The sequence below is a fragment of the Corythoichthys intestinalis genome, chromosome 2 (assembly GCF_030265065.1).
Source record: "Corythoichthys intestinalis isolate RoL2023-P3 chromosome 2, ASM3026506v1, whole genome shotgun sequence".
Lineage (NCBI taxonomy): Eukaryota > Metazoa > Chordata > Actinopteri > Syngnathiformes > Syngnathidae > Corythoichthys > Corythoichthys intestinalis.
The window spans coordinates 71,388,241-71,404,577 of NC_080396.1; the positions used below are offsets into that span (position 1 = coordinate 71,388,241).

Here is a 16,337-nt window from a genome sequence, read left to right on the forward strand (position 1 = left end):
CCTGTTAATATAGCACCGTTGGGATCAGAAAGGTTAAACCTGTGGGAGACTCGGCAAACTCATGGTTTCATGATGAACAATAATGCAAATTAAGAGCGCCGTACTTCAAACTCGTCCTGTTTATGAAAGTCGATTGTCATATGTGTTGTGCAGTAATGAGCAGAAGTGACTTCTGTGGCCAGAAAACACTCAAGCGGCGTAGCGCGCACACTAGATATCATCAAATAGCAACCTAGATGTGCTACATTAGACCCCATGCCATTAGCTGCGTGAGCCCAGAGCGACGCGTAGTCCATATACTACATTGATGAATTAGAAACCGCCATGACTGAATGGAAATTAAGCAGGCCAAATCAATCCATACCAGTGACTATAGATAATGCTGCAAATACTGTTAATTCAGTACATGTTAGAGATGGACTCGGACCACAAATAGGATGTTTTGCTTATATGGTAAATATAGCTGCTAAGAGAGCTGCAGCAATCAACAGTGCGCCCAACTTTACAAACAGTAAAGATTGTTCTCAGCACTTACAGTATACACAAAATTTCGTCAGATCAATAAGAAGTAAGCACATAAATATTATGCACTAAAATGCTTGTTTACATGATGGCACTGTTATTTTTGCTTGTTAGCAAATAAAAAAATAAAAAAATAATAATAACAATTGTATTTTCTGTTTCAGAGCATTAAATGTATTGAATTGTATCGAAAATCGTACCGAACCGTGACTTAACTGTATCGTTGCATCCCTTATACGTACACATATATATATATATATATATATATTAGGGCTGTCAAACGATTAAAATTTTTAATAGAGTTAATTACAGCTTAAAAATTAATTAATCGTAATTAATCGCAATTCAAACCATCTATAAAATATGCCATATTTTTCCGTAAATTATATATATATTCTGTAAAATAAATTGTTGGAATGGAAAGATAAGACACAAGATGGATATATACATTCAACATACGGTACATAAGGACTGTAGTGGGCATTTCACTCTACTGTCATTTAAATCTGTCTATGCTGTCCTCACTCCGAAGTGTCTACTTTTTCCAAAGCTAGACAGCTAGGGAACGACGCCTTAATAATCAGACTTCTTCCTTTTTCATCTGATTTATTGATAAAATAGCCTCAAACCAATTTCCTCTTTAGACCGTCGTAAAACTACAGTACAAAAAAAAAGTACACAAGCATTGCATTAGCAACAACGTTAGCTTAGCATGCTATACAGGTTCACTATACATAAACAAAAAGAGTCTCATACAAAAAATATAACATTTCGCTTACTAACATAATGTACATTCTTTACAACAGCCATACTTACGGACAAATCTTGTCCAAGGATCATATAAGCACAACATTACAACGTAGGCGTCAGCCCGAGACGTCATGCAGCCATATTGAACTGGCAAGAAAATAATAAACCATGTCGCAAAGTGACCACAAGAGTTCGCTGTTAGACAGCACAAAAAACCTTGCTGTAAAATTTACCAAAAGGCAGAATACTGTCTGAGCGGGACATGTGCGTTAATTGCGTCAAATATTTTAACGTGATTAATTAAAAAAATTAATTACCGTGCGTTAACTCGATAATTTTGACAGCCCTAATATATGTATTTTTATTTTTTTTTGCAAACAGAGTGGTATCGGAATGGTATCGGTATCGGCCGATACTGCACAGCCAGGTATCTGTATTGGTATCGGGCCCAAAAAATGATATCGGTGCAACACTAATAATTACTCAACACAAGTGTTTACTTCAAGGTTTTAGCTTTTTTTTCCCCAGTGCATTTTTTAATACATGCAAGCACGGATGAACCTCCACCCAGACACAGTCACATTAAAGCTATATTGATCTTCTGCAAATGAAACATTTAAGATTTTATGATGGGAGTAATGACTAGGCCTGTCGCGATAACAAATTTTAGTGTGCGATAATTTATTTCATAATTTATTGCGATATGCGATATTATTGCACCCTCCAATTTAAAAAAAAAATTACAATAACACTGTGAGAATACAGTATATATTAAATAGATCACGTACACCCATTTAAACACAATAATTGTTTACTCTTAAATTAAAAAATACTTTCTAAGAAATCACAACTAAAAACAATAGACCATGCCTCTTTTAAGTAAAAGACAGCATTATTAATACTGCGCAGAAACACAGAATAAATAAAATGTTTGTTTTTTTTTAAAGAAAAAAATTAAATTCCACTTGATAATTTAAGCATCTAGGCAAATGAAAATTGTTTCCCCTCATAGCTACTGCTATGGCGTTCCATGTACAGTGGTACCTCTACATACAAAGTTAATTCGTTCCAGGAGGTTGTTTGTACATCAAAACGGTCGTATGTCGAGCAGGATTTACCCATAAGAATACATTATAATTCCATTAATTTGTTCCACGGCCCAAAAACCCACTCTGCATCCTTAATAAATACTGCTGTTACTATTACAAATAGCAATTACAAAGAGCAAAACAAATAAAATATGAATAAAAATCAGAATAACAATAATATAATACTAGCAATAATAATAATTATAATAATACAGTACACTACCTGTAATATTGTAACAAATTGGGTTCTAATGTGGCTGACTTTTTTTGCTGTACCTGAACGCACCGCAGGGCTGACGGCTGACGGGCTCCGGCATGCCTGGGATGGTCAGCAGTCAATCCGGAGCACTGACGCGGCTGGTATCCGTTGAACAATAGGATATAACGGGAACAAATTGGCTCCGGCACGATTTTTTGCCGGACCCAGAACGAAAACGCATTTTGCATAGTTGGTAATAAGGAAGCCGAATTTTTAACAGCACTTCAGCCGCACGCGCGTGCACGGGAGGCGATAAATCGCAGCGGAAAAATTACTGCCTTCATTTTTATTTACCGTGCGATAAATGGAATGATTGCATATTGCGACAGGCTTAGTAATGACACAGAATTAAGCACATACAGAAAAATAGCTGGGGACATTAAACGGTCATATTATGATTTTCACTTTTGGATTGTACTTTATGGTGAATGCTTTACCACCACAAAAGCTATCAGAGAAATCACACACAGACAGAGATACAAAACAACGCAACATACTAATTGCTAGATGCAGTCCGTGCCCAATCCACTCATTAAGTTCAGCCGTTTCGACAAGGTTAAAACTGCTATCCGACTCCATCACATTCATTTGTAGCGTTAGCCGCTAGCGTTAGCCTGTGGTGGTTTGGCCTGGCTACCAATAGAAAGCTCTTAAAGCACCCTCTCCAGAAATCGTGAGAACAAGGGAGGACAGCGGGTGAAAGCCCGTCTGAATGCCGCCAAGAGTCTACTTAATGTCAGGTGAAAGTTTGGCGAACCTCCCTTAAAGTGCATGTGACACGAAAAAGCATGTTTATTTCATTATATACGCGGTATTTTATGCTCCTGAATGATATGGACCGCTTGGATGTGTGTGGAAGCGATCGCTGTATTTATTTAGTTTTTTGAATCCCGCGCCATGAAAATGAGTGACTTCCGGCTTCGGTCTTGCATTGAGGAGGAGGGCGCTGTGACGTGTACGGGTGAAGGCGCCCTCTTCACTAAACAGCCGTACTGTTGTGTATGAGGACTAAGGATTCAGCTGATTTTGCGGATTAATACGTTTATTTTTCGCATAACGCCAGCCAAAAGGCTGCAGAAAAATCTTGCTTTATGAGGGAGGAGCGTGTGCGCCTTTTTGGAGTTTCAAAAGGTTCCCATTCACCGTGGATGTTGGCCAAAACAAGCCCTATGACTGTGGGACCATTGGACTTACGAGGAAGTGAGTAAACATCTTGTTTTGTATTATGTCAAATACGAATACAGCGATTACAAAGTAAACACTACAAACTTTCTTTAAATAAAGGACTACTTACGTTTGATCATTGATAGGCATGTAAAAAGCTCTCCTCATGCACATTAGCTGCAAAACAGCTGCAGGCACCCTCCTCCGGGGAACGAACTGTACATTGCTCTCCGCCGGGCGGTTTGGCGATCCGCGAAGACAATCGACAACCCAGTCGTCATGTCGAATAATCCGGGCTAGTTATGTGTGATTTTCCGCTTCGAAGACTTTGAAACATCACTCGGTTCGGGTTAGCATGTCGGCTAGCTGTCACACCTCTTGGTTTGTTTACATTCTCCGAAGCCGGGGAAGGGAAATGACATATGTCCGATTTAGGTATCATAAAATATCGTTCGGGAGGTGCGACACTAAAGGTGATGTCGACAGTTTTGACCATTAAGGAGTAATTTTGCCATGTCGTCCTGAAAAAGTGCATTTTTATGATTTCATATTCCATTTAGCACAAGACTGTTATTTGTCATGACCATGCCATTTATTTAGCAATTGGGGAAAATACTTGGATAAAAAGAATATCCTGTAAAAATATTGAAGTAGAGAGACAGAAACAATGACATTTTGCAGCTCTCTTCGTCGCGTTTTCCTCGTTGTGAATAGTTCCCCATCGACAGGCTGACTGGTCCTTCTCAAGCCATTTATTTAGCTATTGGGGAAAAATACTTGGTTAAAAAGAATATTCTGTAAAAATATTGGAGTAGAGAGACTGAAACAATGACATTTTGCGGCTCTCTTCATCGCGTTTTCCTCGTTCTGAATAATTCCCCCTCAATGGGCTGAATAGTAAAACCGATCAGCCCAGTCTCCCGCTGACGTCATCCACCTGTTGGTGACGCTAGAGCCCTATAAAGGTAGGCGTGGTTAACCGGCAGATTAAAAGGCTAATTTCTTGTCATCTGCGCTTTCCTAAATTGTTGTATATAGTCGAATCGTCCCAAAGTATGATTCTAATTCACATAATAATGCTATTTAGGACTTTTTTCTCCTGTCCTATGCTCTTTAAGCTGCACTCCATCGCGTTTGCTTGTAGCATTAGCCGCTATCGTTAGCCTACCGGGCTTCTGTTTGTTTGGCTTCTTGATAACCACGTGACTCCATACGTAAGCACACTGACTGCTTTCTTAAAGGGGAATGAACATAGCCGAACAACAGGGCGTCAAAGCGGGAGGAAAATACTATATTTTCTTAAATCACCGAATTTACCGACATGGTCAAAATTAGTTTGGTCATCAAGAACAATTTTGGTACCGGTTAATTTTTGGTTTACCGCTCTGCTCTACCGCAGGGCTAACGTTACGTTTGCAAGGTACGGTAACGTTAATCTTGTTTAATAGTGCTACATTAACTTAATTTTACCCCGTCCTGAGTATCGCTCCTCTGCTCACGGAGTAAACGTGGTGCCTTCGGTGGAGCTGCAGCATTGAAGATGTGCTGTAGTGTTATGCAAGTGGTGTCTTACAGTAAATGGATGAAACAGTGTTCGCCTTGGTCTCAAGCTTGAAATACTCCCACACTTGTGACATTTTCTGCTTTTTCTTTGTGTCTTTCTCTTTGCTTTTGTAGGCTTCTTCGTCATTACCTCAATATTCATGCATGGTTGAAATCAAATATACAATGGGGCAAATAAGTATTTAGTCAACCACTAATTGTGTGAGTTCTCCCACTTGAAAATATTGGAGAGGCCTGTAATTGGAATGTGGAAAAAAAATCCACAGAAAATCACATTGTTTGATTTTTAAATAATTTATTTGCAAATCATGGTGGAAAATAAGTATTTGGTCAATACCAAAAGTTTATCTCAATACTTTGTTATTTCCCCTTGTTGCCAATAACGGAGGCAGAACGTTTTCTGTAACTGTTCACAAGCTTTTCTAACACTGTTGCTGGTATTTTGGCCCATTCCTCCATGCAGATCTCCTCTAGAGCAGTGATGTTTTGGGGCTGTCGTTGGGCAACATGGACTTTCAACTCCCTCCACAGATATTCTATGGGGTTGAGATCTGGAGACTGGCTAGGCTACTCCAGGACCTTGAAATGCTTCTTAGCCACTCCTTTGTTGCCCTAGCTGTGTGTTTGGGATCATTGTCATGCTGAAAGACCCAGCCATGTCTCATCTTCAATGCCCTTTTTTCACTCAAAATCTCTCGATACATGGCCCCATTTATTCTTTCCTTTACACAGATCAGTCGTCCTGGTCCCTTTGCAGAAAAACAGCCCCAAAGCATGACATTTCCACCCCCATGCTTCACAGTGGGTATGGTGTTCTTCGGATGCAATTCAGTATTCTTTCTCCTCCAAACACGAGAACCTGTGTTTCTACCAAAAAGTTCTATTGTGGTTTCATCTGACCATAACACATTCTGCCAGTCCTCTTCTGGATCATCCAAATGCTCTCTAGTGAACCGCAGACGGGCCTGGACATGTACAGGCTTCAGCAGGGGGACACGTCTGGCAGTGTAGGATTTGAGTCCCTGCCGGTACATTGTGTTGCTGATAATAGCCTTTGTTACTGTGGTCTCAGCTCCCTGTAGGTCATTCAGTAGGTCCCCCCGTGTGGTTCTGGGATTTTTGCTCACCGTTCTTGTTATCATTTTGACGCCACGGTGTGAGATCTTGCATGGAGCCCCAGATCGAGGCAGATTATCAGTGGTCTTGTATGTCTTCCATTTTCCAATAATTGCTCCCACTGTTGATTTCTTTACACCAAGCGTTTCACCTATTGCAGATTCAGTCTTCCCAGCCTGGTGCAGGTCTACAATTTTGTCTCTGTTGTCCTTCGACAGCTCTTTGGTCTTGGCCATAGTGGAGTTTGGAGTGTGACTGACTGAGGTTGTGGACAGGTGTCTTTCATACCAATGAGTTAAAACCGGTGCCATTAATACAAGTAACGAGTGAAGCGTCGTTGGACCTCGTTAGACCTCGTTAGAAGAAGTTAGACCTCTTTGACAGCCAGAAATCTTGCTTGTTTGTAGGTGACCAAATACTTATTTTCCATTCTAATTTGGAAATCTTAAAAAATGAAACACTGTGATTTTTTTTTTTTTCCCACCTTCTGTCTCTCATGGTTGAGGTTTACCCATGTTGACAATTACAGGCCTCTCTAATATTTTCAAGTAGGAGAACTTGCACAATTGGTGGTTGACTAAATACTTATTTGCCCCACTGTATCCGCCGCCTCTGTCTTCTTCCTGTACGCACGTGACGTCAGCGCATTGTGCCACGTTAAAAGTAGTCCAGGCAAACCGTCATGCGTAGAGCTGGCAAAATGATTCCTCGAGGCGGAAAAAAGTCCTCGATAAATTTTTAAAATCAAGTTATTCGAATTATTCGAGTAATCATTTCAGCTCTACTTTAGGAATGCACAGCTGCTGCTAATAAACATTAAAACAGCAAAAATGGCGGAACAGCGGCTTTACTGTTTTATATTTTTAATTTTAATTTATTTTCACGTTTTTGGGCCTTTTGAAGCAAGAGAGAAAAATACATGGACGCCATTGCTTCGAGTTTTTAAATTTTTTTTAATGACAAACAGTATTATACAATCATTTAAACTTCATTTAAACAAATACGAGTGAAAAATTAAATATACAGAAAAACTGTGAACAAAACTGCAAAATTAAACGTAGGGAGGGAAAATAGAAAATGAATAATTATTAAAAAAAAAAAAAGTCATTTCTTGGATTGGGCGGGTATATTGTTTTCCGGGCTGAGGAGGTTGTTGTCAAGGAAGTGCATCATTGGCCGTCGCCTTGTAAAACTGCACTGCCCTCTAGGGCCTATCATGAATATTACATCATTTTCACGTGGAATTGCGACATCGTTCGAATGGAGACCGAACCATATACAGGTAGTCCCAGTTTACGAAGAGTTCCGTTCCTGCGCTGGCCATGTAACCTGGATTTCTGCTTAAGTCAGAATTAACCCTTTAAATACCTCAAAACAACCTCTAAATTAAAGAGAAAAAAAAAACTATCCAAAAACATGTATTATATGTCATTGTACTGTCCTTGCCAAGACGTTGGAGCTAAGTCCTAGACATTGAGCTAAGCTCCGAAAAGACAATGTCGGACATCTGTGTGGTTTGCTGACTTTATTCAGCTGCTCATGACATCAGCACTTGTAAAATAAAACTTAAAATAAAATGAAATGAAATTAGTCTCATCTTCAATAAGAGAAATTGAAATTTGTGTTTACAAGTAGCTGCTGATACAGCAATAACAAACGATTAGCATGTATCAGTTAGTGTCCGCACATCATCAAAAACAATCACATAAACTTGCCCCAAGTATTTGATCACAATTGAAAACTCACAATAAACACTACAAAAAGGGTTATATACAGCTGTCGCCTCTGGATGCTTCACAAGCAACAAATGTGCGCGCAGGCTGTCACCTCTTCACTCGGCTGCTTCCTCTTGTGTGCGTGTGCCGTCACTGCCGGGTGTGGGGTGGGCGGGTGTGTAAATGCTCTCGCGTGCGGAAGTACAACCTACTCTATGCTTCTTGCGCCAAAATAAAAGCATGCATCACAAAATAAAAGTCAACAAAAAAAAAATGGCCAGACGCAGGCGTTGTAAAGTCAAAATCGCGTAAGTGGGGTTGGTTGTAACCCATCCCCATTTAAACGGCCACTAAATTGCTCGAGCCCCCGGGGTTGTAGAACCTATGCCAAGGCAAAGGGCAATAATTAAAAATAATAATAATAATACACATGCGTATTTTTCGGCCAAGTGTTTCCAATATTCGGTTTCATCCAAGAATCCTGCTTTCGGTACATCCCTAACCATATATTTATATATATATGTATATATATGTGTATATATATATATATATATATATATATATGTTAGGGGTGTGCCACCTTAGGCAGCCCTCGATTCCATTACAATTCAAGATGCTACAATTCGATTATTGAGCGATGGTCACGGTTATCACGATTATCGATGCATCGTACATAACTAATTATTAAAGTAGCCAAACAAATTTATGTCTATTATTTATTTACTGGTGCACAATAATTATTGGTCCCATAATTATCGGTCCGATAATAGGAATTATGACGTCATCCCGATAAATCCAATAACATTTTTACTAGGACCGATAATATGATATGAACTGTTTTGGCTTTACATTTTACACACTAGTATGGGAAATCAGTTGACCATTTGCGGGGCATTGCTCCCACCTGCTGGTCAGAATAATTCACTACATCTGTTTTTTGTTACAGTAGTTTGGTTCAATCACTTACACATTGCGGTGTCCAGCGGTAGCATTGACAGTCGTGAATGCTTTCTGTTACGTTTCCGCCTCAGAAATATATGTAAGTATTTTATGTTTACCATAACATATGGATGTGCAATATATGTTTACGTCTGTGGTGAAGGGTCATATGTACAGAACTTCATAAGTTGTGTTATAGAAGCCAGCCAATGCTTTAGTAGCTCAAGCTAGTGTGCTATGCTATACATATAATACCGGTAGTTGTGTATATAAGTGTATTGTGCAGTTTGTTGTATGTTGAGTATTGAATATACCAGTATGTATTTTTCTGTTGTACTTTCACAATATTAAGACGAGTTTCTTCCCATAAAAGCAAGAAAAGACCAAACCTTGTGGTTTATGGAAGTGCATTCATTCTTAGCTGGCTGTCGGGCAGTGCAGAAGTGAAACGCACTGTTTTGTTCATGTCATTATGAAAAATTTGGTGAGATCAAAGGCAAATCTATGTTGAATCCACCATTATTTTTATTTTTTAAACCTCCAGGTGTTCAAAAACATTTTAAAAAATTATATATTTATTATCGCGCATCGATATCGGTATCTGCTTTGAGGAGCAGGAAGTTATCGATATCGGTATCGGTTTCAAAAAATGGATATCGTGCACCCCATAATAATTATTTAAAATATCCTAATGATTTAACAGGAATGATGCCCATACAACAAAAAGCTGCCCTTTAACTGTTGTTTTACAAGAAAGTGCAACAACATTAACCATTTTAAAAGAAGTACATATTTCTCAACGTGGCCAAAAAACACACAGCTGACCTCGAGATACTTTTTCACAAGAAGGTGCAAAAACATTAGCTGTTTGAAAGGCAGTACTTATTTCTGTCAACAATACAATAAAATTTACACTTGTGGAATGAATTCCACATTTTCTGGAAACAAAGTGTCTTTAGAAATAAGACTTTTTTTTTTTTAAACCAATATACTTTGTGTTTACAGATTTCTACTTCGCATGTTTGTAGTGTTACCGACGTACTTAATCGTGGTTTTAAACATTCTGCATCTGGAGTAACTCATGTACACCACCAAACAACGCACAACTTCACATGGAAATACAGGTTAGCGAAGACGCTAATTAGCATAGCGCTCGGTGCTAACTAGTAACATCTCAAAAAGAACAATAAAGGCTAAACAGTACAAGAGGGTTCGTGTACTCACCTCTGATAGACGGACTCGGGACTTAGCAAAACACTAGGGACTTTTTCCAATTAACACGACTTGAATCTACTGCTGGACAACTGAAAGACAAGGAGCAATGAACTCTCTCTTCCCCTCTCGCTCTAAAAAATAACTTCGGTCCCTGCCTGTCTCATACACAAATTTATTTTCCAGTCTTTTGAAAGGGGTGTAAATTTCTTACTCAGTAACCCGCAGCATCCATCATAATGTTGTGCGTGTGTCCGTTAAAGGTGTCCGGGCAGCAGACGTGTTTTGAATTTCGTTCCGCTTCGAGCGGCTGTCATAAAGTTATTAGGAAAAATCAGCGTTTAACAGCAACATTTATGAATCGTAATCGAATCATCTCGTGTCGAATCGCGATGCATCTAATAATCGATTTTTTGGCATATCCTTTATGTATATATATATATATATATATATTTTTTTTAAGGGCTAAAAAGTAACAAAATATTCCCGAAATGCAATGGCATTGCCTAAGGAAACAAAAATATATACATTTTATACTCCGCAACACTCCCAGAAAAAGAGGAAGCACTGGAAGCAGAACAGTACTGTAACATGTTTGGAACTTTTGCAAAAAAAAAAAAAATAAATAAATAAATAAAATAAATAAATAAATAAAGGTTTTTTTTTCGGTATCAGATCGGGACTAAGTATAGGCATACCCTCAAAATCAGGTGACCTGGGTGCAAAAATATGCGATCGGGACATCCCTTATTTGACCGAAATAATGTACAGTATATTAACTCATTAGATGCCAATGACGGCGATAAACGTCCAAGGGTTTTTCTGGAAAATCAAACAAAAAGTCTGACGTTTGTATGTGTTGCCTTTAGGCTGTCCGCTGCTACGATTCCCTCATCCTCAAGGCGGAGGGCAAAGTCGAGCCTGAGGTCTTTTGCCAGCTAGGCCACTTCAACCTCCTCTTGGAGGATTACCCAAAAGGTGAGTCTGCTCCGAGTCCTCTTTCAAGATCATTTGATTCCTACGCTGTGGTTTCACTACATTCCCTTTTTCACCGCAATTACAGCGTTATCGGCATACCAGAGGTACTACAGTTTACAGTCAGACTACTGGAAGGTAAGCTAGCTCTACTGTGCTCGTTGTCTATGATAAAAGTTAGACTGGATGATTTTAGTGCTTTTTTTTTTTTTTTAATTGTTGCACCAATACCAATATTAGTATCTGCACCAATATGGACCTAAAATGTCGTTGGTATTGGCGAGTACTAAGAAATCACGTGCTGAAGCTGTGCAATAGGGGTGGGAAACGTCTGGGTACCTCATGATACAATACTATTTGCAGTACAAGGCTCACAATAATGATGATCTCACAACATGGCGATGCAACAATTTTTGATACATGGGTCAGGAAATCATTTGGGGATGTTCAGCAAAACAACTACCGTAATTTTTGGACTATAAGGCACACCTGACAATTAGCCGCCACCCTCCAAATTTGACATGAAAACAGCATTTGTGATGAGCCACGCTGGACTATAAGCCGCAGCTGTCTTCGCTGTATTATGGGATATTTACACTAAAAGATATTAACCGGTAACACTTTATTTGACAGCTGTATAATAAGTCCAAATGAACCACCATAAACCTTTGAACCAATTGGCTGCAAAGCTTCATTGCTTCATGAACCTTCATTTGGCCATCACTGCTCCCTTGGGAGAGACAGTCAACCTCTGCCGCCACCTGCGGTCAACACTGTTGTCATCCAACATGCTTCCTAGCATGCATTGCAGCGCAACATATGTATATAACAATCAAGATTAATGTTCTGTGCTAATTATTTCTTCAATTACTGTTCCAGTTGTTTCATTAATTGCTAGCTATGGTATTTGGTAACACTTTTTTTGACGGTGGTGCCATAAGACTGTCATAAGACTATCATAATTATGACAGGACACTGTCATGAGCATTGTTGAACGCTTATAACAGATGTAATTTAGTGTCGTCCGGCAAATGGTCTCACTTTTGAATGGATGCCAAAGATCTGAGCTGGACATAAATGGAGTTAGTGACGTGATTTGCCGGATGACACTTAATGACATCTCTCCTAAGCATTCAGTAATGCCCATGACTGTGCCATGTCATAATTATGACAGTCTTAAAGATGCCGATGTCAAATAAAGTGTTACCTTTTAACTAGGGGTGTAACGGTACCCTCGGTTTTGAGGTCACGGTTCGGTTCATTTTTGGTACAGTAAAAAAACAAAATGCAAAATATAAATGTGCTAGTTGTTTATTACACACTTTTGTACTTTCAACAATAGGAACATTAGCCTGTACAAAGCTAGAATTCTGCTTAAAAGGTAGCGGGTATTTAAAGATAATCCAACAACAATTTGCCTTTCAGACCCCGCGTATTGGTCAGCTTTCTTTCTGAAAGAAAAGTCCTGTCCTAAAGAGAAAAGCAATCCCAATGACAAAGATTTTAACATGTATTTTACAAATGAAATGCCTCAATGAATTTCTTTTTCTTATGAACGGTTTTCAAAAGCTTTATTGGTGGATTTTCTCAAGTTAAAGCGCCACACAGAAATTAATACATTTAATTGTGTAAGCAGGATGGGTGTATTATTCTTTTTTTTTTAATTACAGGTGTTTTAGTTCATTTCAATTTATTTTAATTAAATGGGCTATTATTTATTTTATTATATGTTTATATTTGACAAATGTGATGTAGTATTAATTTAAATTGTATATGTTATGTTGTATAACTTTAGTTCCTATGTGAATATTAGTTCCTACTTGTTTTGTTGTGGTAAGAGGGTTTTGTATTGAACACTGGGCCGTGTTGGTTATTATTATAGCAGAGAAGACAACAGTAAATCAACAAAGACAAGTCAACTGTGCCCTGATCTACAACTCAAGAGATCTGATGGACTCAAAAAGTGGGTTACGATTGCATATTAGTTTGAAAATCGACCGGATCCACCGTATTTTTACACGAGTGACTTCCGGTCTGCCCGATGTATTGACGCAGGAGGGTCGCATCTCGCGTCAAATAATAAACTCTGCTGTCCTTTTCGCGTGCGTCGCGTTGATCCGCTTCTGGGACTGGTGTGCATTGGCTGATTGACTCTAACGCCCACGTTTCACTGCGTTCTCGCGGCGGCCACGTTGTCGCGCCGTTGACGTTTCTGGACTGTCCTACCATGTTGCTCCTTATTATAGTAGAGAAGACGGAGTAAATATAATCTACACAAAGAAACTGTAACCCGATCGACTCACAGCCTCCAAAAATAAGGGTTATATTACGCCAGAAACTCGTTCGGTACGCGTTCGTTCCGAAGCGACTACCACGTACCGAAACGGTTCAATACTATTACCAGTACCGTTACACCCTTACTTTTAACCCAAATCAACAAATAAGCCGCACTGGACTATAAACAGCAGGATTCAAAATGAGAGGAAAAAAGTAGCGGCTTATAGTCCGAAAATTACGGTAATCAACAGAAAAACAAGCTATTTTCGTCCTTCTGCTTTGAATTGAAATTAGTTTATCACTCGTACATGTCCAATCCGTTTGAACTTGGAGGGTGGAAGCGAATGAACGGACAGAAGGGACATCTTTGGCCGTCAGTAGCAGCCAATGCCAGGCATTTCATGTCATTTCCTGTTGATTTTCGGTTACTTCTTGTTGATTTTGAGGCATTTACGGGTCACGTCACTTCCTGTTGATTTTGGGTTGAAAATGAAGTGTCGTAAAATGAACAGAAAGTGAGCAGTTAATGCCCACAAATGACTCGATGTGAAATACTGGCATTGCTTGCTTGTCTTGTCCTGTCGAAACCCTATCCGACCTATCTTCCCTTGTTTTATCTTTTGGTTGCGGTCTAGACATTATACCCATTCACGACGCTAGATGGCGCCAGATATGTTCTGTCATGACAGATCTCAGCTACTCTCAAGTTTAACCAGTTTGCTTTATTTAATTGCAGTGTTTTTACTTATTCAGATTTGTTTCAAGATTGCAGTTACAGTTAGACTTCACTTTGATGGTTAATGCAGTTATTTCAATTTTGTTGTTTTATCACAATAGATTGGTTTATTTACATTTCAAAAACCAGAAGCCATTCATTTTCGAATGTGATTGCACTTTAGTGTACATATTTAAATGTTCAGATATTAAGATTTGAATGAGGCAAAATAACATGCTTTTTCTCTCACATATATTGTTATAATCATTTGTTTCAGATGTACTGTAATTATTTTCTGTATAAAAATGAATTTGGTTTTCAAAAAGTCTTTTTTTTTTTTTTTTTCAAACTTGAGTCTTGAAAAAGAGGGGGTCGTCTTATAATCAGGGCTGTCTTATATTCGGGCCAATACGGTACTTTATATATTTTCTCTAAAATCATGGTATTGGTACAGTATCGGCTGTGTTGAAATCTGTATCGGCAGTCAAAAAAATGGTATCGGTGCAACACAAGTTAAAACTTTTGTACCTACTTTATTGATCTGAATACAAGTCATGTAATCCCGCACAGAATGCTGCCTTTCTATATGGCCTGGGAATGGTCTACTTCCACTACAACGCCTTTCAGTGGTGAGTAATTTGATTAATTGAATCATTTCAAATTAGTTTTTTTTTTTTTTTTTTTTCCTATCCAGTTTTTTGTCACGCCGTGCAACCCATAGGCTTTGACCGAATTGCAAAAGATGATTGCAAAAGTCATCACATGCAACTATTTCATTTTTTTTTTGTTTTTTTGGGCTAAGATAAAATTTGTGTAACTGTAGTCCACAAATTCTAAGCATGCATGCTATTATATATATATATTTTTTTTTACTTTAATTAAATATTTTTTTCCCCAAAATTAAATAATAAAGAGAATATTTTTTGTTTTTCATTAAATCCAAAAATGGGGAAAAAAAGAGCTTGTTTGTTTTTTTGTTGTTGTTGTTGATTAAAAAATGGAAATAAAAGATAAAAATTTAAAAAAATATTTTTTTATAAGAAAAATAGACTATTTAGTTCATTTTTCCTTTTAATACTGTTGTTTTAATTGCAAAAAAATACAGAGAATATTTACTTTTTTTCAGTTTTTCAATGGATCTAAAAAAGAGAAAATGTTTTTATTTTGATAAAAAATTGTAACTAACATATAAATATATATGAAAATGTAATATTTGTTTTATAATAAATGAATAATGATTAAAAAAAAGCACATTGACTCGTATTTTTTTTTTTTTTTAATTTCCGCCTTTCTCACCTGCACCAGGGCGATCAAAGCATTCCAGGAAGTGTTGTACATCGACCCAGGATTCTCCCGCGCCAAGGAAATCCACCTTCGACTTGGTCTCATGTTCAAGGTTAATACAGACTATGAGTCAAGCCTGAAGGTAAAAATGATAATCATAATAAAGATTTTCACCCAAACTTTGAAGGCTGATCTTCATCCTAATGTTGTTTTGCAGCATTTTCAGCTTGCTTTGATTGACTCCAATCCCTGCACTTTGTCCAAAGCTGAAAGTAAGTGGACACGCGTTGAATCCACATTTCAGTGCTTTGTCTATTCTCTTCATTTGTCGACTTCTCTCCCCTTATTCTGTTTTCCTTCAGTCTTTTTGTCTTGCGTTTCCTTTCTTTATTGTTCTTTTTCGCTTTTTCTTTCTCCAAATTCTTTTCCTATTGCTTTTTTCTTTCTCATTCTTTATCCCATTTTTCTTTTTATCCCTTCATTCTAGGGTTGTCCCGATCCTATATTTGGATCGGATCAACCGCCGATATGCGACAAAAAATGTGCATCGGTATCGAATCTGCCAACACTGAAAAATTCTGATCCAGACTCCCGATCCAGTTTTTTTGACAATCCGGTCTGGGGTTTCCAGCGCACTGATTTACATAATCCATTCCAGTTTTTGCTTTGGCTTCCCAAAAATCCGGTCCGCATTTTACGGTACACCTTCAGCACACTAGCATTACCGTCTCCCAATTTACCTCTGTGGCATCTCCTAC

At 38.3% G+C, this 16,337-nt stretch overlaps 1 protein-coding gene across 1 annotated transcript in view; it reads left to right on the top strand.

Moving 5' to 3' along the window:
• LOC130929772 (histone demethylase UTY-like) overlaps positions 1-16,337 on the top strand; it is a 90,449-nt gene that overhangs the window by 11,887 nt on the left and 62,225 nt on the right. Inside the window, exons 3-7 of the mRNA XM_057857268.1 lie at positions 11,198-11,306; positions 11,392-11,441; positions 14,866-14,924; positions 15,601-15,721; positions 15,797-15,851. Of these exons, the coding sequence (XP_057713251.1) occupies positions 11,198-11,306; positions 11,392-11,441; positions 14,866-14,924; positions 15,601-15,721; positions 15,797-15,851 (394 nt within the window). The remainder of the gene's footprint in view (positions 1-11,197; positions 11,307-11,391; positions 11,442-14,865; positions 14,925-15,600; positions 15,722-15,796; positions 15,852-16,337) is intronic.